The sequence below is a fragment of the Adiantum capillus-veneris genome, chromosome 17 (genome assembly GCF_014529385.1).
Source record: "Adiantum capillus-veneris isolate H3 chromosome 17, ASM1452938v2, whole genome shotgun sequence".
NCBI classification, from domain to species: domain Eukaryota; kingdom Viridiplantae; phylum Streptophyta; class Polypodiopsida; order Polypodiales; family Pteridaceae; genus Adiantum; species Adiantum capillus-veneris.
The window spans coordinates 28,876,893-28,904,034 of NC_140947.1; the positions used below are offsets into that span (position 1 = coordinate 28,876,893).

At 45.4% G+C, this 27,142-nt stretch overlaps 1 protein-coding gene across 1 annotated transcript in view; it reads left to right on the forward strand.

Moving 5' to 3' along the window:
* Positions 1–27,142, forward strand: part of LOC147436983 (NAD(P)-linked oxidoreductase superfamily protein) — a 107,758-nt gene that overhangs the window by 35,664 nt on the left and 44,952 nt on the right. Inside the window, exons 2-3 of the mRNA XM_086486387.1 lie at positions 24,641–24,715; positions 24,812–24,828. Coding sequence (XP_086342513.1) covers positions 24,641–24,715; positions 24,812–24,828 — 92 coding nt within the window. The remainder of the gene's footprint in view (positions 1–24,640; positions 24,716–24,811; positions 24,829–27,142) is intronic.

The window sequence follows — 27,142 nt, forward strand, 5'->3', positions numbered from 1 at the left end:
TCCCAAGGGGGGATCAGTGCCACCAGACTTGCATGCTTTTTCGGACTCAGATTGGGTTGGTTGTTTTGACATGCGAGTGTCCACAAGTGGTTTTTGTTTCATGCTTGGCAGTTCATGTATATCATGGTTGAGCAAGAAGCAACCTACTGTGGCCACTTCGAGTCGTGAGGCTGAGTATAGGCAGTCTTCACAGCTATGGTTGAGTGTGTGGCTCAGACACCTTATGGCTGATTTGGGTGTTGGACAAGACACTGCCAACACTATCTACACTGACAGTCAGAGCGCATTGGCAGTTGCGAGGAACCCAGTCTTTCATGCTCGCACAAAGCACATTGAGGTGCATTACCACTATGTCAGGGAGAGGCTCTCAGCAAGAGAGATCAACTTGGCATATGTGCCAACAGAGGACAACGTTGCAGATCTTTTCACAAAGGCATTGTCTCGTGAGAAGCTTGAAGCTTTCCACAAAGCTTTGGGCTTCCCTTTGTGGACTGATCATGTCCTCAGGGCATGGCACTTCCCTTTACTCATGTGCCAGCTCTCGTTCACCGCATCACTCCAGGGGGGATTTGTTACCATATACATGTGGTAGTGATGTGTGTGAACACACTAGGACCGCCGGGGCATTTTTTCCCTCTTTAGGAGGTTTTTTCCCCCGAGCATTGTATATACGTCCATCACTCTAGGGCTATCTATCTTTCCATTGCACACTAAGTAACACGCTCAATTGTGTGCCTTGAGCTTCCTTCGTCTTCTCCAAGCTGTGTGCGTTTCTCTGCAACCCTAATTCCAACAATAACCTAGCATCAAATCTATCACATGGTCCTTAGGCCTCTCGAGCGGCAATCGAGACGATAGTGAATCAAAAAAACAACCACTAAACTCTCACAAAAATGCTGACCTTCCTCTATCTGAAACATCCAGTGCAATAACCAGGTACGTAGAAAGATGATTCTTAATTACAAAAGTGATAGCCGAAGCAGATACAATAGGGACAAGACTCCCCTTTAAGCTTTACATCAAGGATGTGAGTTTTGCCCCTATGCTAAAGGGTGATCTTTTTGTTGAAGACATCCAACACTCCCATGTATACAAAACATCCACGGGATTCCCAATAGCGCATCACACCCTGCCAGTGGCATGATGTAAAATTCCTCTCTGTTTACATATGACTAAATATGGAGACGGAGCTTTCCAATGATAGGAATAACACACTCTCAGTGGCCAGGACATGCCAACCCTGCCTCTGTTGTGTAGCCCATCTTTTCAGCTTTGATACCCAATTTGATGGCCAATTCTGGTGAGAAAAAGTTTTCTTTAGCACCTGGATCAAAGAAGATAAGTGTCGTCTGGTCTCTAACTTTACCCCACGCTCTGCATAACTCACTGGCATCTGAGTTTAGCCTATCACCCACCCTACCTGGCACTAATCCGGCTATGGGTTTAATCTTCTTCCCTCTCTTGTCCTCTTTGTCCTCTGAGTCACCTAGCCTCCTCTTTGGGAACAATCAATCTGCAACAAAATGACCAGGTTGCTCGCATATAAAGCATTTGTTCTCAGCCATTAAAGTCGTCTTCTCTTCAAACAACTTGCGCACAAAAGACTTCCTTTTCTTTTTCTTAGCATGTCCTTCAGACGTCTCGGCTAAGTCCTTGCCTTTGTCTGCCTTTTCTGATCCCTGTGACACTTCAGGATCCGCTTTTGCAAAGGGCTTTTTTACTGAATTTTTCTTGGGTTGGCACCCTTTTACGTTGCCTTGGAACCCATTGTCCTCTCCCATTAACAAGGCATGACCTGTGTTGGCAACTTTCATAAGCTGAGTAAGGGTGGCCACTATGTTCTTTGTACAGTAGTTTCTAAGCCCTTTAGGCACCCCACAACAATACTTCTCAATCTTCTGACAATGGCACAAACCTGTAGGAGGTTACTGAGAGCAACGCTTTACAAAACCTCCAATTGTACTCATCTAGGCTCTTGCAAGTAGCCACAATGAGTTGGTGCCAATTTGTCGTGACATCGGCTTCAATTTCGTTTGGAAGCCACTCAAATGCAAATATTTGCTTGAAGTAAACCCATGTGGTGGGTGCCTGTCCTTGCACCAACAGTCCATGTACGCGCATTGCCTTTCATGAAAGTGGCAACTTTCCTGACCTTGGAGGCTTCTGTAAAATTCCATAGGCACTATCAAACTGTTGGAGGAAAGTAAGGGCCTTTGTCTTATCCTCAAATCCACTAAAAGTATCCAACTTCTCAGCTGCACCACCTTCTTTGTATGGTTTTGACTTTTCTAGTGCTCCCAAATTATCATAGGAAAGTGTCTGCAACATGGGACACTATAATAGGGATCATCGGTGTCCCTTGGTCATTGACATTCTGAGTCGTTGGTGCATAGTCACAGGGGACGCCCATTTTTGGGCTTCCCATCCCCACTTGCCGTCCCATCCTCTTTTTTACACTCAAAATCCATTTGAGCCCTGTCCCCCGTCCCCACTCCTCGGGACGCGTCCCTTGTGACTATGCATTGGTGCCATATTTGCTTGCTGGTTTAACATGTGGCACCTCTCAGACTGGCCCTAATTGCGCTGAAACCCTTGTTGCATGCTAATATTACCATACATGGGGTTTGGCATCATGCCTTGCATTACCCCAAAGACCGATCCTGGCATATATTGCTGGTTTCCAGGCGCATAACCAACCATGCTTTGAAACATAGATCCACCCCCGAAATGCAACATTTGGACTCTGAAAGGTGGCTGGCTGAACTGGTAAACCCTGTGGAATAGGCGTCCTAACCACCTGTTTGTGGACAGAAGGAATTTGTCTTGGAACCCCAATTGACTCCGCAACATGTGAGTGCTCCCTATCCTGCTGAGACGCATAAAGAACTTGGGCTTGAGCCTCAACGGGCCCTCGTGCATGAGGAAGTTTCCTTGTCTGTTGTGACACTAGTGGCGCTTGTAGAAATTCCATAATCCTAGGATTCTGCACCAATTGAGAAAACACATTCACAGAGGCAACCAACCATGTCTTGAACGCATCCTCCTCTAATTGCCTAGTCATAAAACCTTGACCTTGTGGAGCATTCATATCAACAAAAGGTATAGACAGGGGTGGCCGTGAACTCTCGCTAACCTCAAACACTGGAGAAATAGCCTGTCTGTTCCTGTGAAGAGGAACCCTCTTCTCTAGTGTCATTCACTCTGTCAACCATAGTGAAATTCCAAGTTCCTGTGCTCTGTGTCCTTGCCAATAACCAACCAAGGCTCACTCTTTAAGGCAAAAGTGATTTTGTCCCGGCAATGGAACCATGAAACCGGCCCGTAGACTCGCTAGAGGGTGGTAGACTTTAGCTTTCACCCGATCTTTACACTGTTAAACTTTATGACACAGAGGAATTCACGAAAAGCATGTGACTGGAAACTACACTACAAAACATAACACGGCCTGGGAGCTAGAGTGCTTCCAAGTAGACAGTGACACCAAGTTGCCCCCAAAGGTTGACGCCCCTCTGGGTATTTCTTTATTCAATCAAAATTTTGGAGAAAACCTGTCAATTCCTACGAGATGTCCCACTTTTATCGGGCTGAAAATGATGTACTCTAGCCCGATTTTAGTGGCATAACCGCAATAGGAGGCTTCATAGAAAAAATCTCCACGCAAGAGGTGACTTTTCAGCGCATTTGAGCACTTTTCCAAACCTGGTGAGAGATTGCAGCACACTGAATTCTCTGTTTTCTACCCCGAAAATGCATCAGAATACATGTACAATGATCCCCTACCTTCCCCGAAGCTCCTGGGGGATCAACAAGGGTCAAAACCCTAAACCTGCAAAAATACACAGCAGGCTGTAATTTACTGTTTCGGGCTCCGTTTCATGTGCCGGTCGTATCCGTAGCAAGCCCTCGAGCTCCCGCACTTGTAGTGCTACTTGCCCTTAGAATTGGACGATATTTCTCGCGTGAGATCTCTCCGAGTCCACCTATACCTACGGGGGATTAGCAATTAGCTAATCCAGCACTTGTGCAAGAGGCTCTTGCCTTTGCAATCGTGCATGAACCCACACAACTGTACATACAGGTGGAAAGCCATTGAGTTGGGCATTACGTTTCTATATTCAAAGGAGGAGAGAGGTGCACGAGAGCGGAATCATCGTGCTACATAAGATAAGGGAGAAGGCAAGCTTTCCATTGAAGTTGTGAAACCTGCACCTCACACACACTGTGGAGCACTTAATGAAGAAGAAAGGCAGCCTCCTCTCTCAAAAATGCACGCCCCCAGTTGATGTGGCTTGCAAAATGCCTTGAGTTGGGCATTACGTTTCTATATTCAAAGGAGGAGAGAGGTGCACAAGAGCGGAACCATCGTGCTACATAAGATAAGGGAGAAGGCAAGTTCTCCATTAAAGCTGTGAAACCTGCACCCACTACTCACACACACTGTGGAGCACTTAATGAAGAAGAAAGGCAGCCTCCTCTCTCAAAAATGCACGCCCCCAGTTGATGTGGCTTGCAGAATGCCTCACAGACCGCCAAGTGTTCAGAATGCCTTCTTGAGTTAAATTCCTAGTATCCACCAACTTATAAAGTGTCACGTGGGGCCTAAACGACTTTGAACTAAGCCTAGCCAATCTTTCACTACTCGGATTTCAATGCCGATTGGCCCGACCAACTCGTGGCGAGCTAGCCTTTACTGCTGCAGGTGAAACTCTTGACCGTTGGCCGTTTCACACTGGCCATACAATGTCCGTCCATTTGTGACTTCAAAAAGAGGGTCCCAAAAATTAAATAAAAATCAAGGGGAAGAAACTAGCAACTAAGGTTAGTGGTTGCGACAACCTCTCTCTCTCTCTCTCTCTCTCTCTCTCTCTCTCTCCAGGGACCAATGCAATACTTTCTCGAACAACGATCGATATCGGGCATTCTCAGGCATTGACGATGACGATGATGATCTTAGTCTGATGATTTAGACTTTTAGTTTAGTCTTTCACTTTACTTCATTTTATTTTTGTACCCAAACGTTGGATTAGATCCACAAGGATTGTATCAGTTTGGTCTCATAGGTCATTTTGGCCTTTTGAAGACGTTTAATATAACATTTCATTTCATCTCTCTCTCTCTCTCTCTCTCTCTCTCTCTCTCTCTCTCTCTCTCTCTCTCTCTCTCTCTCTCCATGAAGCCTGAAATTGTCTCTTGGATCAACAACACACATAGGCACGTACCACCTGAGCACTGCATACTCACTTTCAAGGACAAAGATGAACGAATGAAGCTGCTACGCCAATCTCGACTTCCCAAGGGAAAAAAGTTTTGAATCACTGAGGAATTGACTACAAATCAACTCAAGAACAAAGCAAGCGAGCTCAAGAAGATGCATGACACACGCAAGCAAGCTAAATGGGCAGTCTATCAAGGTGGCGAGTTTCGAAGTTCGAACTCCTAAACCGGCTCTCCTCTTAGCTGACCCCCTTAGGTTTTTGTTCTTTCCGTTATCCTATCCTCCTAATGGACCCTCAGTCCTTGATTGATATGTATCGACCATCCTCACTTGGAAGGATCTCTTGCAATGTTTTGTTTCGGTCCCATGGGTCATATATGACCTCTGAGGACGATGAGTCAATCTATCTAGTTATCTCTTTAGTGCAACCGTTTTTGACCTAGTAGACAACAATTCACTCTTTTGATCATAACTTCTTCATCGAAACTCTGATTTGGGTGATCTATAGCCTCAATCAAAGAGCACAACGCCCTTTACATATTGATGTAGAAACAAAAAAATTTGAAGTTATGGAAGGCTTTTCTGAAGCAAAATTTTTGAAGTGTACAGGTTCGGGGAAGTTGACTCTCATCTCTTACTTTACATACAATGTCTGCCGGCGCTCGCAAGGGTTTTTCTTCAACAAGGTCCACAACCATTGTAGAAAATGATCCAAAATCTCCTAAGTATGGAGATAGCAAAACAACCACTCAACCAACAACATCGGAAACCATGATAATAGCATACTTCGCATCGTTGCAAGAGACCATAAACAAACAAGGTGAAGACTTACAGGCACTTGCAATGGAGAATGGAAGGCTAAGGGTTCTTGTGGTTGAGAATGAGAATCTCAAGAGGACACTTGAGATACAAACTACACGTTTGAGGCAACTTGAAGTGGAAGTCAAGGAATGTAAACGCTCTCTTGTGGACTTGTGCTTTGAAGGAGCGCATGAGCAAAGTACAGCATGACTAGGTATTGAAAGAGGAGAAATTTGACAGCATGAGCGGGGATGTATGCGACATGTGAAATGTATGCACAAACAAGTCTTGGGCTCATGTATGTGGTAATAATGTGGTTTCTAATTCCTCCCCATACAAGCTATAGCTCAAACAAAGAATGTTGAGAATGTGGATGTAGAGGAGTTGAAGGAACGGGAGCGACGTTTGAAGAACATTGTCATTCGTGGAATTTCCGAAGAGAAGTTAGAGACAGCTCCTTCTCTTGCCATTGTTATCGAATATTTCTTCAAAACCCACTTTGGCATGTCAAGAGTTATGGTTTACGGAGTACATAGAGTGGGTAAGCACGGAGTTTCTCCCTCAGGAGAACAACCAATTATGTAAACCATGCCGGATGAGACCAAATGAAAGATTATCCTTGATAATATTTGGATCTATTTGAGGGATACAAAATGTATTTGTATGTGAAGATCGTACAAAATGTGTCGCAAGGTACATGAGGAGAGGAATAAGAAAAGGTGTAAAGGTGTAGCGAGTAAGGGCTGCTATCCATGGTATGTGTGCTACACTAAATTAGAAAGAGATGGTCATCAATACAAGGGCATGATCTACTGCCACACCAGCAGGTCTAGGTCCAACTGTGAGGTCTTGGATACTAGAGATAAAGCTCGGCTGTGCCATGACATAATCCACTGTGCTGGCTCCATGTCTGTGTGGAAAGCATGTAAAACCTCCCGCAGCAAGAAATCTTTGTAGGCCATTCAAAGTGGCCAATCCATGTGCAGTCCCCATGTCTATCAAGTGTTGTCCATACTCATTATTCTCCACATCTTGTGATATTCTAGATAGGCCCATCTCTGCAATGTTCAGCTCCCTCAGCATCTCCTCTGAAGTATCATAAAATATTGTCTGGTGATGGGCAGTCCTACCATTGAAGTCCCCCAAGATGATAATGAGAACTCCCATATGTCATCATCCAAAATAGAAAAGGGGGAATGTCCTCTAGGTGGTGCATATACTGACATACTTGGAGGAAAGTAGCTAATAGCAATGTAGAGATATTTATGTGTCTCTGCCCTCAGTCTTACCCATATGTACCTAGCATGCTCATCCTTGCGGGCTATACGTATCAATGGATGCAACTCCTCCCTGAATAAGATTGCCACTCCCCCTGAGCCCCGTCCTCTGTGCTCTGATTGAGTTTCCTGTCTGCAAGCTATCTCCCATTTGTATCCGTTGACATGTGGCATAGACTGCCCAGGGGCCTGATGTGTCTCAGAATAGATAGAAGATGTTGTCCCTCCTAGTGAAACTAACCTCAAAAGCACCTACATCAAGGTGTAGAGATCCATTACAATTCCAAGTAGCAACTTTGAGTGTGGTCCCATAGGTCTCGCGTCGTCATGTAGAGCGCCTCTCCATAACAACCACTTGTCCGTCTCTATAGAAGGCCAATTTCCCTTTCTCTCGGGTTGTCCTTATCTCAGGCATAACTTCTTGCATTTGAGCAAGATGTGAGAGTGTGAGGTCGTCCCTAAGGAATATCCCTGTCTTCTTTAATGTAGGATGCTTCTTCAAGAAATCCTTCTTTGCTTCCATGGAGGGGAAGCGAAAGATCAATGCTCTCACCTTGGAAGTCTCCCCATTTCCTTCTCTCTTCTTCCCCACTCTCCATGCCTTTGTGTGAGTAGCCTTACGTGTAAGGCCCGCATATCCTTACGTGTAAAGCCCGCATACGTCTCCTTTGCTCCTCTTCTAGTGTCAAGTTAATGATGGTTGGTGTGGGGGTTATTTCCTTGCCCTTTCCTTTCTTGACAATCTCGATCCATTTCTCGGCCTTGTCTGCTTTTTGTTGGGTCTTTGTGATGACATCTACCCACGAGGTCGTCATTTCTTTTTGTTGCTTCTCACCTTCTTTCATGGCCCGTACTTGTTCTTTAATCGTGTTGAGCTCTTCAACTAATGAGGGTTGAAGCTCTCCCTCTTCGAGAACATTTTGCGCTCGCACCTCTGCAAGCTCCTTCTTGAGTAGAGCGATCCTCATCTTGGGCCTTCACACGATCCTCAAGTATGTATCGTGCTTTCCTAGGCCGACACGCGCTCGTCGAGTGCCTAGAATTAATCTTGTTGATGGACTCGATCATTTCTTCCTTGCATTTTTGAATGGCATCCTCCATAGGATCATCCTTGCCATTTTGTTTCCTCATGTTTGAAGGCCGCAAAAGAAGAGGGAGAGGAAGGGAATTTTGAATTTTGAAGAGAGAAAATCGGCTATCAAACCATGACAACGAGTAGCAAGGGATCATTGTGGGTGCACTTCTTCATTGCCTGCTATGCAGCATTGCTCACCATTTTTTTTCCTCTCTCTCTCTCTACGCGTGCAGGCTCTCTCTCTCTCGACGCTTTCTCTCTCTACGTGCCAGGCTTTCTCTCTCTACGCGAGAGAGAGATGCTAGGGGGGGAGGGAGAGAGAGAGAGAGAGAGAGAGAGAGAGAGAGATGAAATGAAATGAAATGTTTTATTAATGTCTTCAAAAGGCCAAAATGACTTATGGACCATAGCATTACGCTGGGGTGGATCTGATACAAAGTCAGAGTAACAAAATGATAAAATGACAAAATAAAATGAAATACTATGGAATCCTAAACTAGTAGGTGTGAACTAAGCAAACTAAGTAGCTAGTTGGGATAGCTAAATCACAAGTCACAAGAGATCCAGCGTCAGTCGCTGGCGGATCTCATCAAAATGACCTATGAGACCAGAGCGTTACAATGGGGTGGATCTGATACAAAGTCAGAGTAACAAAATGATAAAATGACAAAATAAAATGAAATACTATGGAATCTTAAACTGATAGGCGTGAACTAAGCAGCTAGTTGGGATAGCTAAATCACGAGTCACAAGAGATCTAGCATCGGTCGTTGGCGGATCTCATCAATCTCCTCCATGGTGAGTAGTTTGACCGAGCGTCGTGCATGTCGGGCCAAGGTGATCCGAATCCTCTGATGTAACCTTCGTCAATGCTGTGTAGTCCTCCGCAATCGTGGACGTCTGGATCTCCCCAGCTCAGTCGCTCGGTCGATCAGTGTGCCTCTGGTGTGAGACAAGCTCTTCTGTGGTAGTAGCTCCTCCGGGTGTCCAATGTCTGCTCTAAAGAAGTCTGTAATGTGTCTCTGGGACTGGCTGGCCTCGCCTCTCATCACGCTCTCTCTGTGTCTACGCAGCTCGAGTAGAAACAAATCCAAGCATCTCTGATCTTCGTACTTGATGACTTTGGAGAGTGGTCAAAAGCCCTCTTTGAACAAGCGGTGGAAGCGGCCTCGTATCTCGTAATAGACGGGGCAGTCACATGCAGCTCTGTCTCAGGCTGCATGTTACGCAGGGGGCATGTCTTGGCCTTTGCTGGAGCCTGGCACTCCACTGTATCTCCCAACTCTCGATCTGCAGCTGGTGTGAAGATGTGCGTATCTAGCCAATAGCACATCGTATGCCATGAGACAAGTGGATGTCCATGTATCTGGGCCTCGTCACAAAACTGTCCTCCGTAAGCTGGAGAAGATGCTCTCTGTAGAAAGCCATCTTTGTGCCCAGCTCTTGTGCTGGCTGTGTTCATGTCCTCCTGGTGTCTAGCTGATTCATGTCCTGGTGGATGAGCTTGGTGATCTCGGACTGTGTAAGAGTCAGAGAGGGTGCATCCAATGAGTACTAGAAGGGGAGCAATCTGTCTATGCTGAACCCATGCGCCTGAAACCATGATGTCATCTCCCCATACCAACACGTTGTATCTCTTTGCATGGCTAACTGTCGAGAGGACTCAAGTGCAAGGCGGGCGTATCTGTCTCTGGGAAGTTCCCACATGCAGTGTATGAAGGAGACACATGTGGTGAGCGCCTCAACCACTAGTGGGGGGGCAGCTAGCTCTGCTCGGATAATGGCACGTGGTACTGAAGCCTAGGCTCTAATGAGCCGCGAGATCATAGAGACCAGAGGCTTCTCCATGCCCCCCCACCAATCAGTGCGACTTGTCCTCCCGTGAGAGGAGGGGGGGGGGGGGGGGGGGAGAGAGAGAGAGAGAGAGAATGAAATGAAATGTTATATTAACGTCTTCAAAAGGCCAATGTGACTATGAGACCAGAAAGTTACAATGTGGTGGATCTGATACAAAGTCAGAGTAACAAAATAACAACATAACAAAACAAAACAAAAAAATACTATGGGATCCTAGACTGGTCGATGTGAACTAAGCAAAAGGGGCAGCTGGCCGGGATAGCTAAATCACAGGAGATCTAGCATCGGGCGCTGGCAGATCTCATCAATCTCCTCCATGGTTAGTAGTTTGACCGGGCGTCGTGCATGCCTGGCCAGAGTGCTCCGAATCTTCTGATGAAGCCTCCGTCGATGCTGTGTAGTCCTTCGCAGTCGTGGGCGCCTAGATTTCCCTAGCTCACTCGCTCGGTCGATCAGTGTGCCTCTGCTGTGAGACGAAAGTGATCTCTGTTGTGGTAGTAGCCCCTGCGGCTGTCCAGTGTGTGCTCTAAAGAAATTTGTGATCCGTCTCTGAGATTGGCTAGCCTCTCCACTCATCAGGCTATCTCTGTGTCTGCGCAGCTCGAGCAAGAACAAACCCAAGCATCTCTGATCCTCATATCCCATGACTCTGGAGAGTGGTCCAAAACCCTCTCTAAACAAGCAATGGAAGCGGCCTCGTATCTCGTAATAGACGGGGCAGCGGCATGTGTAGTGCAACTCTGTCTCAAGCTCCATGTCACACAAGGGGCAAGTCCTGGCCTCTGCTGGTACTCCGTTTTATCTCCTAGTCTCAATCCGCAACTGGTGAGAAGATGTGCGTAACTGGCCAATAGCACATCTTATCCCATGAGACAAGTGGGTGTCCATGTATCTGGGTCTCGTCACAAAACCATCCTCCGTCAGCTGGAGAAGATGCTCTCTGTAGAAAGCCATCTTCGTGCCCAGCTCCTGCGCCGGCTGTATCCATGTCCTCCTGGTGTCTAGCTGGGTCAGGTCTTGACGGATGAGCCTGGTGATCTCGGACTGTGTAAGAGTGAGAGATGGTGCATCCAATGAGTACTGGAAGGGTGGCAAGCTGTCTATGCTGAACCCATGCGCTTGAAACCATGATGTCATCTCCCCATACCAGCATGTTGTATCTCCTTGCATGGCTAACTATCGAGAGGACTCAAGTGCAATGCGAGCATATCTGTCTCTAGGAAGTTCCCACATGCGGTGTATGAAGGAGACTGATCTGGTGAGCGCCTCAACCACTAATGGGGGGGCCGCTAGCTCTGCTCGGATAATGGCATGTGGTACTGATGCCTTGGCTCTAATGAGCCTCGAGATCATAGAGACGAGAGGTTTCTCCATGCTCCCCCATCCATCAGTGTGACCCGACCCCCCGTGATGATCCAATGAAGGTCCCCATATTTCAGCTCCATAGAGCAATGCAGAAGCCACCAAGGTGTCAAAGAGCGAGAGCTTCGTCCGAGGCTCCTGAAACTGAACCTGTGAACACATCCTCTCCAATCTACCCAATGATGCACGGGCTCTAGTCAATCTGGTCTCTGTTGCTCTCTTGAGTGAGAATGCCTGTCCGCTAAAAACCACTCCAAGGTAAGTGTAAGCATCTGTGTACTCCACAGTCTCCTGGCCATATGTGAATGTAGGTGCTGACCTCTTGATCCACTGTGGGGTGGTATTAAACACCATAACCTTGGTTTTACCAAGGTTGACAGACAAACCACTTTCATGGGCAAACCTATGCAAAGCATCCAAGTGACGTTGCATCCCCTCCGGAGATTCGGAGATCAACACAATATCATCAGCATATAACAAAAGTGGAATCCATGTCCCTGCCAGCTATGCACCTCTATCACCATCGCTCTCAATGTAGTCAGAAACCTCATCTACATACATACGGAATAGAGTAGTAGAGAGCGGGCAACCCTGCTTCACCCCAATAGTGGAGTGAACCACATGCCCAAATACTGATCTGTACAATTCCATGATCCCCCAAATGAGCTCTGTGTGTACTCCCATCTCCTGTAGTCTGCGCATCAATCTAGCTCTGGGTACTGTGTCAAAGGCTTTGCGGAAGTCCACAAAGCTACGATAGATCCGTCTCCCATGAGATCTGCCCTCCTTGATGATGGCCCGGAGTGTCAAGATATGGTCAAGAGTAGAGAAGCCTCTCCTGAACCCTGCTTGCCCATCTGCACATATTCCTTCCCTCTCTGCCCATCTACTCAACTGCTGCTCAAGAATGGACGCATACAACCGTGCCAGTGTGTGTCCAATTATGATAGTGCGATAATTCCTAGGCTCCATAGGGTCTCCTGACTTGAAGTTAGGTACTACAAAAGGCCAAAATGACCTATGAGACCAAATTGATTACAATGGTGAGTCTAGTACCAAGTCTGGCTACAAACAAAGAAAACTACAAACTAGAAACTGAGATAGGAGTCCTACCGACTCCTATGGGTGGCTGGTAAGCTGAGCAATGGTATAATGCCACAAAGGTACAAAATGGGGGTAAGTGTCACCATGATACAATATAGCAGTAGCATGAAGTCTATCCTGATCGACACTCTGGGTGTCATGCTAGAATCCTGTGGATCCTCTGCCGCAATCTCCGTCGGTGCTGCGTGGCTCCCTCCTCAGTTGTGATCGTCTCGATCTCCCCAACTCTATAGCTCGGTCAATGAGAGTACCACTGGTGTGTATGGGTGGGAACCGAGCTCTGTGGTGGTGGTGGCCCCTCTGCCTCTATGGTACTCGAACTGAAGAAATCTGAGATGCATCTTTGGGACTGTCTCTGTCTATGCCCTCTCAATAGAGAGTCTCTATGTCTCTGTATCTCAAGTAGAAATAATCCGAGACATCTCTGATCCTGATATCTCATGTCTCTATCTAACGAGTCAAAACCATCTCTGAATAAACAGTGAAAGCGTCCCCGTATCTCATAGTAGACTGTGCGGTGACATATGTAGTGAAACTCTGTCTCTGGCTCTGCATGGCATAATTGACATATCCTACTGTCTGTTGGTATGCCTCTGAATCTACCTGTCTCAATCCCAAGCTGGTGTGAAGATGTGCGTATCTGGCCTATGGCACATCGTAACCCATGAGATAGATGTGTGTCCATGTAGCTGGGCTGTGTGACAAATCCGTCTGTAGTGAGTTGGAGAAGATGCTCTCTATAGAAAGCCCTCTTCGTACCCAACTCCCGTGATGGCTCTATCCATGTCCTCCTGGTATCAAGCTGGATAAGATCCTGCCAAATGAGTCTAGTAATCTCCATCCGTGTAAGAGCCAAAGATGGTGCATCAAGAGAATACTGGAAGGGGGGCAGCCTGTCCATGCTGAAACCATGCCTCTGAAACCATGAGCTCATTTGTGCATACCAACATGATGTATCTCCCTGTAGTGCCAGTTGTCTGGATGCCTCAAGAGCAAGCCTAGCATATTTGTCCATGGTGGTGTCCCATAAGCTGTGTACAAATGATACTGATCTGGTAAGTGCCTCAATCTCCATAGGTGGGGCAGCCAGCTCCGCTCGTATGATATCATGTTGAACTGAGGCCTTGGCTCTAATCAGCCTAGAAATCATAGATACCAAGGGCCTCTCCATATTACTCCATCGAGCACTGTCAACAGATGGTCCCCAAACCTGAACCCCGTAGTGCATAACTGAAGCGACCAAAGTGTCGAAGAGCCAGAGCTTTGTTCGAGGTTCCTGGAACTGAACCTGCGAACAAATCCTCTCTAAACCGCGCCTAGGGCTGCATAGGCACGAGTTAATCTAGTGTCTGCTGCCACTTTCAGTGTGACCCTCGGTCCACTAAAGACCACCCCAAGATATGTGTATGCATCAGTGTACTCCATACTGTCTTGACCATATGTGAATGTAGGTGCTGATCTCCTGACCCACTGTGGCGTGGTATTAAATACCAGGACCTTGGTTTTACCAAGGTTGACAGACAATCCACTATCCCCTGCAAAACTATGTAATGCGTCCAAATGTCTCTGCATACCCTCTAGTGAGTCTGATATCAACACGATATCGTCAGCATACAATAAAAGAGGGAACCATGTCCCTGCAAGCTGAGCACCTCTATCTCCTCCTCTGTCAGTATACTCAGAGACCTCATCAACATACATACCAAATAAAGTAGAGGATAATGGGCATCCCTGTTTCACTTCGATAGTGGAGTGAACTATGTCAGATATCCCCTCTGGTGTGCGTACATGACCCATCATTGAACTGTACAATGCCATAATCCCCCATATCAGCTCTGTGGGTACCCCAATTCCATAAGTCGGGGCATCAATCTGGCCCTCCGTACTGTGTCAAAATCTTTGCGGAAGTCCACAAAGCTGCATTATATCCGTCTACCATGTGCTCGACCCTCCTCAATGATAGCTCTGAGTGTAAAGACATGATCAAGTGTGGAGAAACCCCTTCTGAAACTGCCCTGTCCAGGTGCCCGTATGCCCATAGTCTCTGCCCAACTGCTCAGCCTATGCTCAAGTACGGATGCATACAACCGTGCCAATGTGTGTCCTACCATGATATATATATATATATATATATATATATATATATATATATATATATATATATATATATATATATATATAGAGAGAGAGAGAGAGAGAGAGAGAGAAATGAAATGAAATGAAATGAAATGTTATATTAACGTCTTCAAAAGGCCAAAATGACCTATGAGACCAATCAGTTACAAAATAGTGAATCTAATACCATGTCTGGGTACAAAAGAACTAGAAAAGAACTAGAAGTGGAACAAAATACTACTACTACTACTACAATCTAAAACTACGTGGGTGTAGCAGCTGATACAATAGGTACCCGGTAAACTGGATGTAACAGTGTGTGAAACAAAGATGGAAGAAATGGTGAGGATCCATCCTCATTTGCACTCTGGATGTCGAGAGAGTATGGCTCGAATCTTCTGTTGTAGTCTCCGTCGATGCTGTGTAGCTCCTCTCCTCAGTCGCGGTCGTCTGTATCTCTGTAGCTCCAATGCTCGGTCGATGAGAGTGCCAGTAGTGGTCGAATGAGTGTGGGACGAGCTCTGCAGTGGTGGCTGCTCCTCTGGCTGTCCCATATCTAGTGAAAAGAAATCTGTAATGTGTCTCTGGGACTGCCTCTCTCTAGCTCTCCCCAGTAAAGTGTCTCTATACCTGTGTAACTCAAGTAGATATAGTCCAAGACATCTCTGATCCTCATAACTCATGACCCTAGATAGAGGACCAAAACCCTCTCTGAATAAGCAGTGGAAACGCCCCCGTATCTCATAGAACACTGTGCAATGACATATGTAGTGCAACTCTGTCTCTGGCTCTCTCTGGCATAATCGGCATATCCTGCTGTCTGCTGGTATCCCTCTGAATCTACCGGTCTCAATCTCGAGCTGATGTGAGGATGTGCGTATCTGACCAATGGCACAACGCAAACCATGAGACATATGTGTGTCCATGTAGCTGGGTCGAGAGAGAGAGAGAGACTAAAACAACCAAAAAATACAAGAACCCGTAAAAAACAGTAAGAAACGATTGTGAAACCCTTAAAAACAGAGAAAATCAGCTTCTAAACCCAAAAAAGCAACAAAACACATATTTGAAATCCTAAACAACAAGAAGAAACAGTGACTAAACCCTAAAAAACAGCCAAAAATAGTTTCAAAACCCTTAAAATAGCAAAAAAACAGTGACAAAACCCTAAAAACAGCCAAAAAGTAATTTCAAAACCCTGAAAACAGCAAAAAAGTGATGATAAAATCCTAAAAACAGTGAGAGAACTCAAACCCACGAGAGAGAGAGAGAGGTCTTCAATTTCTACTAAAGGCTGAAATTGGCCTATAAGACAAATAGAAAGTACATATGGTGGGTGCCCTTTGTGCATCCATCAAAGGAGAACTGTGGGGTTCGCTTGGAGGCAACGGGGGTAATACATGGGGAAGAGGGCGGGTGGGGGGGACATGCAGCTCTACCACTAGGGGAAAAGATGCAGTCTATATGTTGGGAGGAGTATATTCATGAGAGATGCAATTAGTATGCCCATCACCTCCGGAGGGTGATAGAAACTTAGCTCGTTGGTTTTGTAGAGTACGTTCAAAGCATGAATGACCTCTATACAAACCTGCACCTACTCTTGGGCACTGACAATGTGAGTAGGGATGTCATAGCTGTTGTCCAAGCTATGCATGATAAAGGTGATAATCTTATTCTTCCTGTTTGGACAAGCAGCGAAGTTCAGATCACATATTGTCAAGTTGCTCTTCGTAGGTTTGTAGTAGTATTCATTTTTCGATTTCGTATTTAGCTTACGTGAGGACTTAAGAATGTGTTCCTTTAGAAGTTGTTGTGTGAAGTTTGATTTCTAGGATTAAGTTTTTAAGATGTCTTATCCTTTTTTGCTTAAAGTTGAGTACTTATTTTAAGCCAAGTAAGTTGCGTCAACTTATTTTACGCATGCCTTTTCTAAAAACTTTCTTAAGTTAATAATGTTTTGTTTTACCTAGTTTTGTTTCGCAGCAAACAAAGTGATTTAGTTTGTTTGTTTTTTTTCTTTTCTTTTCTTTTCTTGTGTCCCTTGCTTTTATAGTTTTATGAGTGCTTTATTTCCTCCTATAATTCGGGAGTTCAGACTATTCTAAACTTATGAAGGTATATATATGCTATTAGTAGTCTAGGTCCATCCAGTCGCCCCCCCCTCCTCCCCCCAACAACCCCAAAACACACACACACAAACAGTGTCACCAAGTGATGATGCATCAATCTGGCAGATCTGTGAATGGTTGCACATTGACAGAGCAGATTCCCCAACAGACTCTGTGATTATTAATAACAAAAGAAGTATCGAAAAGGGTGCCAGACTTTGGGGCCAGTGTTTGGAAGTGGAATTAGGCCAGTGTGTATCGCGACTTCACTTCAAGTTCAATTGTTAAAAGTTTTTCAATTCTGTTCGGACGTTTACTGTGGGTTTACCACTACCGTAGTTCCAAGCGAGTTCCAATGGTATCAAAGCTTCAGTCAATTTTTCTTCTACGGAGGATTCAATCCGACTTTTTGCAACGCATGACATGGATTCTGGCAGAGAATCCGATTAGGAATGTGAAACCATCCTAACGACAGTCTTGAAGGATGAAGAACTCAATGGCATTAGGGATTCAAACAATGGTAAATCAGCTAAGAATCAACTAGAGGATCAACTTGAAGAATCACTAATGGAGGATCCAAAACTTGCACATCTTCCACGGAAACTGCAAGTTAGCACTTGTGCTTAGCAACTTTTGAAGTATCAAAGGATCTTAAATATTCCAAATTTCTGAAGAGGATGACAGTATCCTACGAAAGTTGATGGAGAAAACTGGACTAGCAATTTGAGTCGTCTTCCGTGTTGGCAACTGTAAGGTGTAGCGGAATGAATGTTGTATTTTCTCAAGATTAGTGATCCATATTGCTCAAGGTTCCTTTTTAGTTCTTATGGAAGGGAGAGCCTTCCGTTCTTTATGGAGAGTGCTATGATCACGAACAAAGTGAGTGGATATTGTGCGTGCACGTGTATGAGACTGAGAGAAAGAGAGAAGAGATGATATGACACCAAAGACGTTGTAAAACCCTCCTCCGAAGCCCCCACTCTCGTTGTGGTCTACGATTGATTGCACAAAGCGGTACAATGATGATGCATGGAACTGATGCAACTTGGGACTATGTCGGTGACGACGTTGACGACTTAAGGGCTGAAATCTGCGACCTATCTGCTGTCCATAAAAACGCTATGGCTGATAATCGGGGACTGTTTTGGGGCTGCTGAAAATGCTGTTTTGGCTGCATTTTTGAAGGCTGAAAATGGCGATCTTCTGCAAGTGGCTAGGGCTGAATCTGCTGCTGTTCCTAAGGCTGAAAACGCTGCCTTGTCTACTTCACTGATGGCTGAAAATCCACAAACGCTGGCAGCTATTGTAGCGTTAGTGAAAACGCTAGGGGTCTGGGACTGTTGACGATGAAGCAAAGCTGAAAAACGCAAGGGCTAGGGAGGATGTGGCGATGACCAAAAACGCTAGTGCTGAGGGTGGAAAACGCCAAGGGCTTGATGGTGCTTGAGGGGTTCTTGTTGAGAGAGAGGGAGTACCTGCTGCCTGAGGGCCTGTTGTGCTCCTTGCTTATCTGCCAAAGAATGCTAGCTTTGGTTTGCTTATATATTTTCTTACCCAATTTGCCCTTCCTACTTTTGTTGGGAAGTCACTTAAAGTAATAAGTGAAAAATGTCAAAAATAGGGAAAATAGGCTAAATGCACTGGAAAAATCCCCTAACTAATTCTAATGGATTCTAATGGAGATACTGATGATCATGCTGTGTGCAACCAGAGGATATGCATCTATACCAAGTGATTGGGCATGCACGGTCTACGAATAGACTCACAAAAGTGCCAGATCACTTCTAATCTAGACTTGACTGGACTTGATGGAAACCCTGTCATGGTGTAGCTTGTCCACGGACACATAGGGTTGGATGTGTCACGTGACATCCCCTCCTTTTCAAAGTGAGGTACTGGTACCGAACTGTATGGCGTCGAGGGAGATCGCCAATAGCATCCGGAATCCTGGAAGGGACTCTTCGCCGGCCCACTTTCATGTGTGGGTCGTGCGGTACTTGAATTTCATAAAGGTCTGCAACGCTTGCTTCTGTGGGCCGCGCCGAAAGCGACACAAAGTCTTCTGAGTTTCCTTCGATGCTTCAATTTCGTCGAGAGTCATGCTTCTTTCTTCTTCAAGAATCTCCATGGCTGAAAATTCCTGAAATCACTTCCAACACAAAAACATGAACATACCTATTTCATGTAAAGTGAGTGGAAAAAATCTTGTCTTCCTCAAAAACTGTGCATGCAATGTAGATGAACAAAGAGATGGAGCGCCAAACCGTTCACCACACACACGCAAACAATGAGATCCAATCTTTCTCTTTTGATCTAAAGCAACGAACTGTGGCAATTCACAACGGAAATGCCCATGCTTGGTGCTCATACTTTCATGTGCTCTTACTACGAATGTGTCATGCCAAGGAAGAGACATGGAATGTAACTTCCTTGAATGCATACTTTTCAGCTTTTCATGAAAAATCCGCATACATTCGTGCTCATTCATGGGTGAAACATGCTCAACGTACATTATGTCATGCCTAGGAAAAGGGATCACGTAAAGACGCTGACTAAAATACAGGAAACGACCACGAATGAAACACTCGAACAATGCGTGCGTATCAATCATGCGAACACATAATACTTCCTGTGAGGGTTCTTTGGACCTAAGCTCAAAAGTCAAGATCGGTTCTTCTTGAATGATCGAATCGTCCTGTGGGGGTTCTTTGGACCTCGACTCGAAAGCCAAGATCAGCTCTTCGTGATTGATCGAATCTACAACGAGGTTAGCTGCGCTAGAAAAAGCATCCATTAACACATTATCCTGGTGAACAATCACATCATCTTCATGCAACTCATCATGCTTGTGAGAAATCACATCTTGATCATGCAAATCATCATGCTCGTGAGAAATCACATCTTGATCATGCAAATCATCATGCTCATCATTATCATCCAAATCATCATGCTGATTATTGTCAATGAAATCATCATGTTGCTCACAATCATGCAAATCCTGTGTCATGCTTTGGAGAAAAAGAGACTGAGAGTCTCTCCTTCTCCTGAATCCTTTCAATCTTGTCCTGCATATTAGCAATGAGAGATGGAGAATGAACGATGTCCTCTCCATGAATGACAATGGGAGAATCACTTTTGGCATTGAGAGTGAAAGTATTAGCCTCGCAATCAATGAGAGGGTTAGCATCACGAAACCATCGAATGCCTAAAATCATATCACGTCGTGAGAGAGGAGAAACAACAAATCTTCTAGTGAAGGCAGCTTTTTGAATTGCAAACAACACATCAAGACACTCCTCCGTGATGAGAGCGTCCATACCGGGAAGAAAACCAGAGACCTCGATAGGAGATCTCTGACTAACTTCGAGGCAGGCTCTCTCAATAAGAGAGGGACTGATCACATCATACATACTACCTGGGTCAAACAATATGACAAAACGCTGCCCCGACGTACGACCATAACATTTAATGAGAGAATCATCAATGGGAGGGTCATGAGAAACTTGGGGCACACTCGTGTTATCATTAATTGCATTGACAGAGAAAGTGGGTTCTGTGGATTCTTTAGATTCATTCGATTCAAGCTTAGGACATGTTCTTTTTATGTGACCCTTAATGTGACAATGAAAACAACGACCTTCCTTAGAATAAGTGCTTTGCTCTTCCGACGTGATGTATCCTCCTCCAATTCCTTGTGCTACCTTTTCATCTGGAGTAAGCTTAGGTTTAGCAATTGTGTTAGCCTTACCCTTAGATTCATTGGAAGAATTCTTTTCTGAGAGACTGTTGGAAGATTGGTCAGAAGAGTTACCATTCTGAGGGTTCTGAGAAGTCTGCGAGGTACTTGTGGAAGTCTTGTTCTCCTTAGGCTTTCCCTTGTTGTGCTTCATCTCCTGTGCGAGAGCAATCGCTACTGCCTTGTTGAGATCGATTGGGTCGAAGACTTTGACATCAAACTTGATGTATTCGTCTAACCCAAAGAGAAAAGCCTCTTTGCGCTCATCATCCGATTTGCGTAATTGAGTACCTAGCTGCAAAACACGGTTAGAAAAAGACATGACTGGCATACCATGTTGCTTGAGATTGCGCCAATCCTCCTTCAATCGTGCAACGTACTGAGGTGGCATAAACCGCGCCTTGAGCTTGTCTTGGAAATCAGCCCAACTAAAAGAGAGGGGCGTGAATTCGTCGGCTTCCTCTAGGTGCGCGGCTAGCTGTGCCTCTTGCCATGCGTGGTATCAATTGATGGCATCATCGACAAGGTACATAGCTGCCGTCAAAACTTTGCTATTTCCTGTTTTCTTAGTTGTCGCAAAATAAGCATTAAATTGATGCAACCAAGAATGACTAACCGTAGCATCCATCTTACCATCATACTTACTGAAAGTCAACTTTTCGGTGACTTGGTTGTTGGAATCCGCATCGTGGCTTGCACCACTTGAGGAAGTCTCACAATCTTTGGGTGGTTCGGTCTTCGAGGCTAGCACTTGTCGAAGCAATTCTTGAGTGCGTAGCTCTCTTTGAGCTTCACGCTCGGCCTCCCTTTCTGCTTTTCGTTCATCACGCTCGCGTTCAAAAGCAAGGCGATTGGTTTCTTGTTGTGCCAACGCAACTCGATTCGCTTCTTGTTGTTGTATTGCATTTCTTTCAATTTGTTCCAAAGTAATGCGAGTCGCTTCTTGTTGTGCCAGCATCATGTCCATCATTGACTTGACCATCTCCATAGGAGTTAGTACAACTCGTGGCGTAGATGGCGAAGAGGGAAGGTCGAAAAAATCTCCTGGTGGGGAAAATTCTTCATCGCCTCTCTCATGCTCATCACCTGTATGCGAAGTATCCATTCCGCTTCGGGTGACGACCATGCACTAGGATCTTTGGTTCTTAAGTTCACGAGGAACTTCGGTTCTTGAGGGTCTTGGGTTCTTGGGTTCTTCAGGTTCTTCAGGTTTTCTTTCGCTTGCAAACCGTGTTTGAGAAGGATCTTCTCTTCACCCGAGTTCTACTCCTTTCTGCGGGCGCACCCCTTGGCGGCCTTGCGCTCACACCAAGGTTGCTTTTTCCCACCTCACGTCGAGTGGCCGGCCGCTAAGTGCACGGTCCGCTCTCAATGAGTGAAAAGAGACACAAGGGGAGGCTGGACAAGCCCTTCTTTCTTGGGATTCTTGTCACTCTTCAAAACACACGATTAGGAATCGACACGCCCAAGCGAACTTGGGTTCGTGCGACCGCAACAAGCAAAAAAAAAAATTCTTGTGATTCTTGTGGTTCTTTCCTTGAGTGATACAGAACACTGCCAAAGTTCTGATACCAATGTAAGGTGCAGCGGAATGAATGTTGTATTTTCTCAAGATTAGTGATCCATATTGCTCAAGGTTCCTTTTTAGTTCTTATGGAAGGGAGAGCCTTCCGTTCTTTATGGAGAGTGCTATGATCACGAACAAAGTGAGTGGATATTATGCGTGCACGTGTATGAGACTGAGAGAAAGAGAGAAGAGATGATACGACACCAGAGACGTTGTAAAACCCTCCTCCGAAGGCCCCACTCTCGTTGGCGAGAGTGGTCTACGATTGATTGCACAAAGTGGTACAATGATGATGCATGGAACTGATGCAACTTGGGACTATGTCGGTGACGACGTTGACGACTTAAGGGCTGAAATCTGTGACCTTCTATCTACTGTCCATAAAAACGCTATGGCTGAAAATCGGGGACTGTTTTGGCTGCGTTTTTGAAGGCTGAAAATGGCGATCTTCTGCAAGTGGCTAGGGCTGAATCTGCTGCTGTTCCTAAGGCTGAAAACGCTGTCTTGTCTACTTCACTGATGGCTGAAAATCCACAAACGCTGGCAGCTATTGTAGCGTTAGTGAAAACGCTAGGGGTCTGGGACTGTTGGCGATGAAGCAAAGCTGAAAAACGCCAGGGCTAGGGAGGATGTGGCGATGACCAAAAAACGCTAGTGCTGAGGGTGGAAAACGCCAAGGGCTTGATGGTGCTTGAGGGGTTCTTGCTGAGAGAGAGGGAGTACCTACTGCCTGAGGGCCTGTTGTGCTCCTTGCTTATCTGCCAAAGAATGCTAGATTTGGTTTGCTTATATATTTTCTTACCCAATTTGCCCTACCTACTTTTGTTGGGAAGTCACTTAAATTAATAAGTGAAAAATGTCAAAAATAGGGAAAATAGGCTAAATGCACTGGAAAAATCCTCTAACTGATTCTAATGGATTCTGATGGAGATACTGATGATCATCCTATGTGCAACCAAAGGATATGCATCTATACCAAGTGATTGGGCATGCACGGTCTACGAATAGACTCACAAAAGTGCCAGATCACTTCTAATCTAGACTTGACTGGACTTGACGGAAACCCTGTTATGGTGTAGCTTGTCCACGGACACATAGGGTTGGATGTGTCACGTGACAGCAACACTTCACCTAACATCCCCCCTTAATGCGAACTTACCCAAGTTGTACCTACTTGACAACTAGAGCTAACAATGCTTCAAGCTCACGAAACTTAGGCCGGGTTCACAGTGGGCGGCGGAAGTCGCTGCATTATCCTGCTAACCAATCAGCAAGCGGCCTTTTTGATGCCCCGTTCACATAGGGCGGTGGAAGTCGCTGACGGGGCAGCCACGTTAAGGAAGAGAAACGCTTTTTCTCTTCTGACCCCCCCACACCACTTCCACCCTGACAAGGGTCTCCTGCAACCTATGAGGAATCGACATGCAAGCAAAGCACGCCAGGCAGCTACCGCCTTGTGTGAATAGCAGGGCGGTGGATGAACTACGTGTGCTCTATTCCGCCTGAAAGCGATGAGATTCTTATTTTCTTCCACCCTTCCAGTCTGAACCCACCCTTGATGCCACAAGTTGAATTCCTTCAAAGCCACCTCATGGCACAGCAGTTAGGGCTGCACTGATGATTACAAGCCTCCATATATCAGCACCGTAGGACCTGAGCTAATAGCTGAGGAGGTTCAAGGAGCACGACCAAAGTTGCACTACCCCATAATGGCATCACCAAGACGTACGACAAGAAAGGGCTTTGATATCATGCACGAGGTCATCCATCATAGTAGTGTCACCACACACGTGTTCAAATGAAAGATTTCTCGAAGTGTTTAGCCGTCTGGACCCCCAAAGGCTTAAGGTGATCAAGACCTCCAATCTAGCCAACTTGAATCATCTTACACGTGGACAACAGTTTACTCAACATTTTTGTGGGCTTTGTGGCTGCCTTTTGGAGAGATTAAACCACTTTCATTTGGATGGATGGCGGTACTTGTGTCCTTGAGGCTTGCTTCTAGTATCATGTCAAAATTTACCTGTGTGTTCGATGCCAACCAGAAACATAAATTCTAAAGATTAAAGCATGGATCAAGAGGTAGGTTTTCTTTTCACTTTCGTACATCCATGCAAGGCAGATTCGTTAGCGGTTGAGTGATTCGAATAAGCTATACAGGTAAAGTTATGGATTATGAGTTCTGCATGCCCTTGTTACTTGGTGCATGACCTTTGTTACAAGTAGTAGCAAAGGGGCCTTGTGTGTGGACATGTATGGTTGGTGCATGACCTTTGTTACAAGTAGTAGCAAAGGGGCATTGTGTGTGGACATGTATGGTTTGTGAATGAGGGAAAATTCCCTACTTGAAGCTGTCCATATTTATTTGCTTTTTCCCATTTTATGTTGTTGTGGTGCTTAGTCAAGAATGATTTTGTTTAAAGATAGGAACATAGAGGATGCCAGGGCTGCCTTCAATGCTAGCGTGGATGTGGGTATTAATTTCTTCGACACAGCTGGTAAGCACAAATCTCAAATATTAGCTTTGGGGAAACGATCAGTAGATTAACATGTCAATATTACTGAATGATGAAATCGTCTTTTGTGTCTTGCAGAGGTGTATGGATCTCAGGTATATTGGTGCTTTTTGGAAACCAATCATCTTTAACACAGAATTTGTGATCATCTCAGATAATGTTGAAAGCTCTTTCTAGAAATTGGAGTTTTACCCCCCCCGGTTTGCGACAGTGCTGGCAGGAGTGTGTGAATACTAGGAAGGGGTAGCTTAGATCTGGCAGTCTGTTCTGGGGTTGGTATGTAATTGTTTATTAAGAAGCGAAACACGTTCAAGTTGAACACAGTAACATGCAGATTGAAAGTTTAGGCTACCTTTTCTTTAGTAGTGTGTGGTGACAAAGTGCTATCAACACTCATTCCAGTCTCCAGAGAAGATGTAAAGGAGATCAGAACAGAAAGCTGTGTCATCTGATATGACACTGTTCAAGTATAAACAGCATTGAAACTAGAGTTGAACGTTTGGGCATGGTTTAGATGGTGCAGCCTTGTGACAGAGCAGCACCATGTTTACTTGGGCTGGGGCAGCAGATAAGCATTGACATGGATACATAAAATATGAATCCCAGTGTGGCTAGTAGTGCACAGGGTTGTCACAAAGCAGCAGGATGTTTAAACATTATTTTGGCTCAGGTTCTAGATAAGCTTTGACAAGGACGTTAGCTGTGTATCCCGATTGAAGGCGGCTACTAAGGCACTGGGTTAAGTAGCCCCAGTGGTTGAAGGAACAATGAAATAAAGGCCCATGGGGTGGAGATTGTACCTTCATTAAGAGCTATGCCCGACTGAACTAAGTGCACAAAGTTTAGGAGTGATGTGTGACACATGGTTATGCCAAATGAAAGAGAGTTTCAGGGAACTCAAGCTGCTACTTCTTAAATGCCATTTCATCAAGTAAATCCATTGGCTTCTGAGAATTCTACAGCTGAGGAGGAGGATCTGTAAGTTTCTGGACCATGGTAATATTACTGGTTGCATCCAGAAAGAAGTTTGTGGAAGTTTTGTTGTGCATTCAGCCAGTGAATACAGCCTTCACAATCAATCTCCCATAGGGATTGACCTGGCTCCCTTGAATCTGTTAAAAATACCTATTTTCTGCTTTGGTTCTTCACGTGACTAGATGTATCATAATTAAGGGCTGGCTAATGTTTTTGCTTGATGAGCATCCCCCATGTGTTCCACTTGTAATCACGTGAGCGTTATAGTTCGGTCAGAGGCATTGGGCTTGATATCGATGTGAAGATCTCTCTGCACTACACATGCCACTGCCCCGTCTACTACGAGATACGCGGCCGCTTCCACTGCTTGTTAAGAGAGGGCTTCAGACCACTCTCCAAAGTCATGCGGTACAAGGATCAGAGATGCTTGGGTCTGTTTTTGCTCGAGCTGCACAGACACAGAGAGAGCCTGATGAGGGGAGAGGCCAGCCAGTCTCAGAGACGGATCACAGACTTCTTTAGAGCAGACACTGGACACCCGGAGGAGCTACTACCACAGGAGAGCTTGCCGCCTCAGAGGCACACTGATCGACCGAGCTAGGGAGATCCAGACGCCCACGACTGTGGAGGACTACACAACATCGACGGAGGCTGCATCACAGGATTCGGATCACTCTGGCCCGACATGCACGACGCTTGGTCAGGCTATTGACCATGGAGGAAATTGATGAGATCCGCCAACGACCGATGCTGGATCTTTTGTGATCTGTGATTTAGCTATCCCACCTAGCTGCATAGATCACACCTAGCTGTTTCGGATTCCATAGCATTTTATTCTGTCATTTTATTTTGTCATTTTTGTTACTCTTCACTTTTTATCAGATCCACCACATTGTAACTTTCTGGTCGCATAGGTCATTCTGGCCTTCTGAAGACATTAATATAACATTTCATTTCTGCCACTAGTATTTCATGTGTGGTTCATTGCTTGCCAAGGCCACATCGGAAGCTGGCTTTGCTTTAGTCAGTTTTTCTTGGCCCCCCTCTCCTTTGAACATTTTCAAAGGAGGTCTGGAAGAGTTTGAGATTTCTGAAGGCATCTGTTACTTGACAAAGAGCTCAATCTTAGTTGGTGTTCTACTTTCAGAGATCTCTCATGTAATGGTGGCCACTCATTAGATTCTTATTTTATCTTCTATGTTTTTCTGGAGTCACCATGCATAGAAGAGGGGAGCACAGGCAGCTCAATCCTTAATGGGAGGGAATTGGATTCCAGTCACATGGGAGTTTGTGCAGAGAGGCTTTTCTCAAGTAAAGGTGTTGGATTGCTACTTCATGAGAAGCATGCTCAGAATTGTTTTGGGGTCAGTCATCCCTGAGGGTGTGCGACTGGAATAACAGAGCATGGCACGAAAAGACTTTTTACTTCCCTGA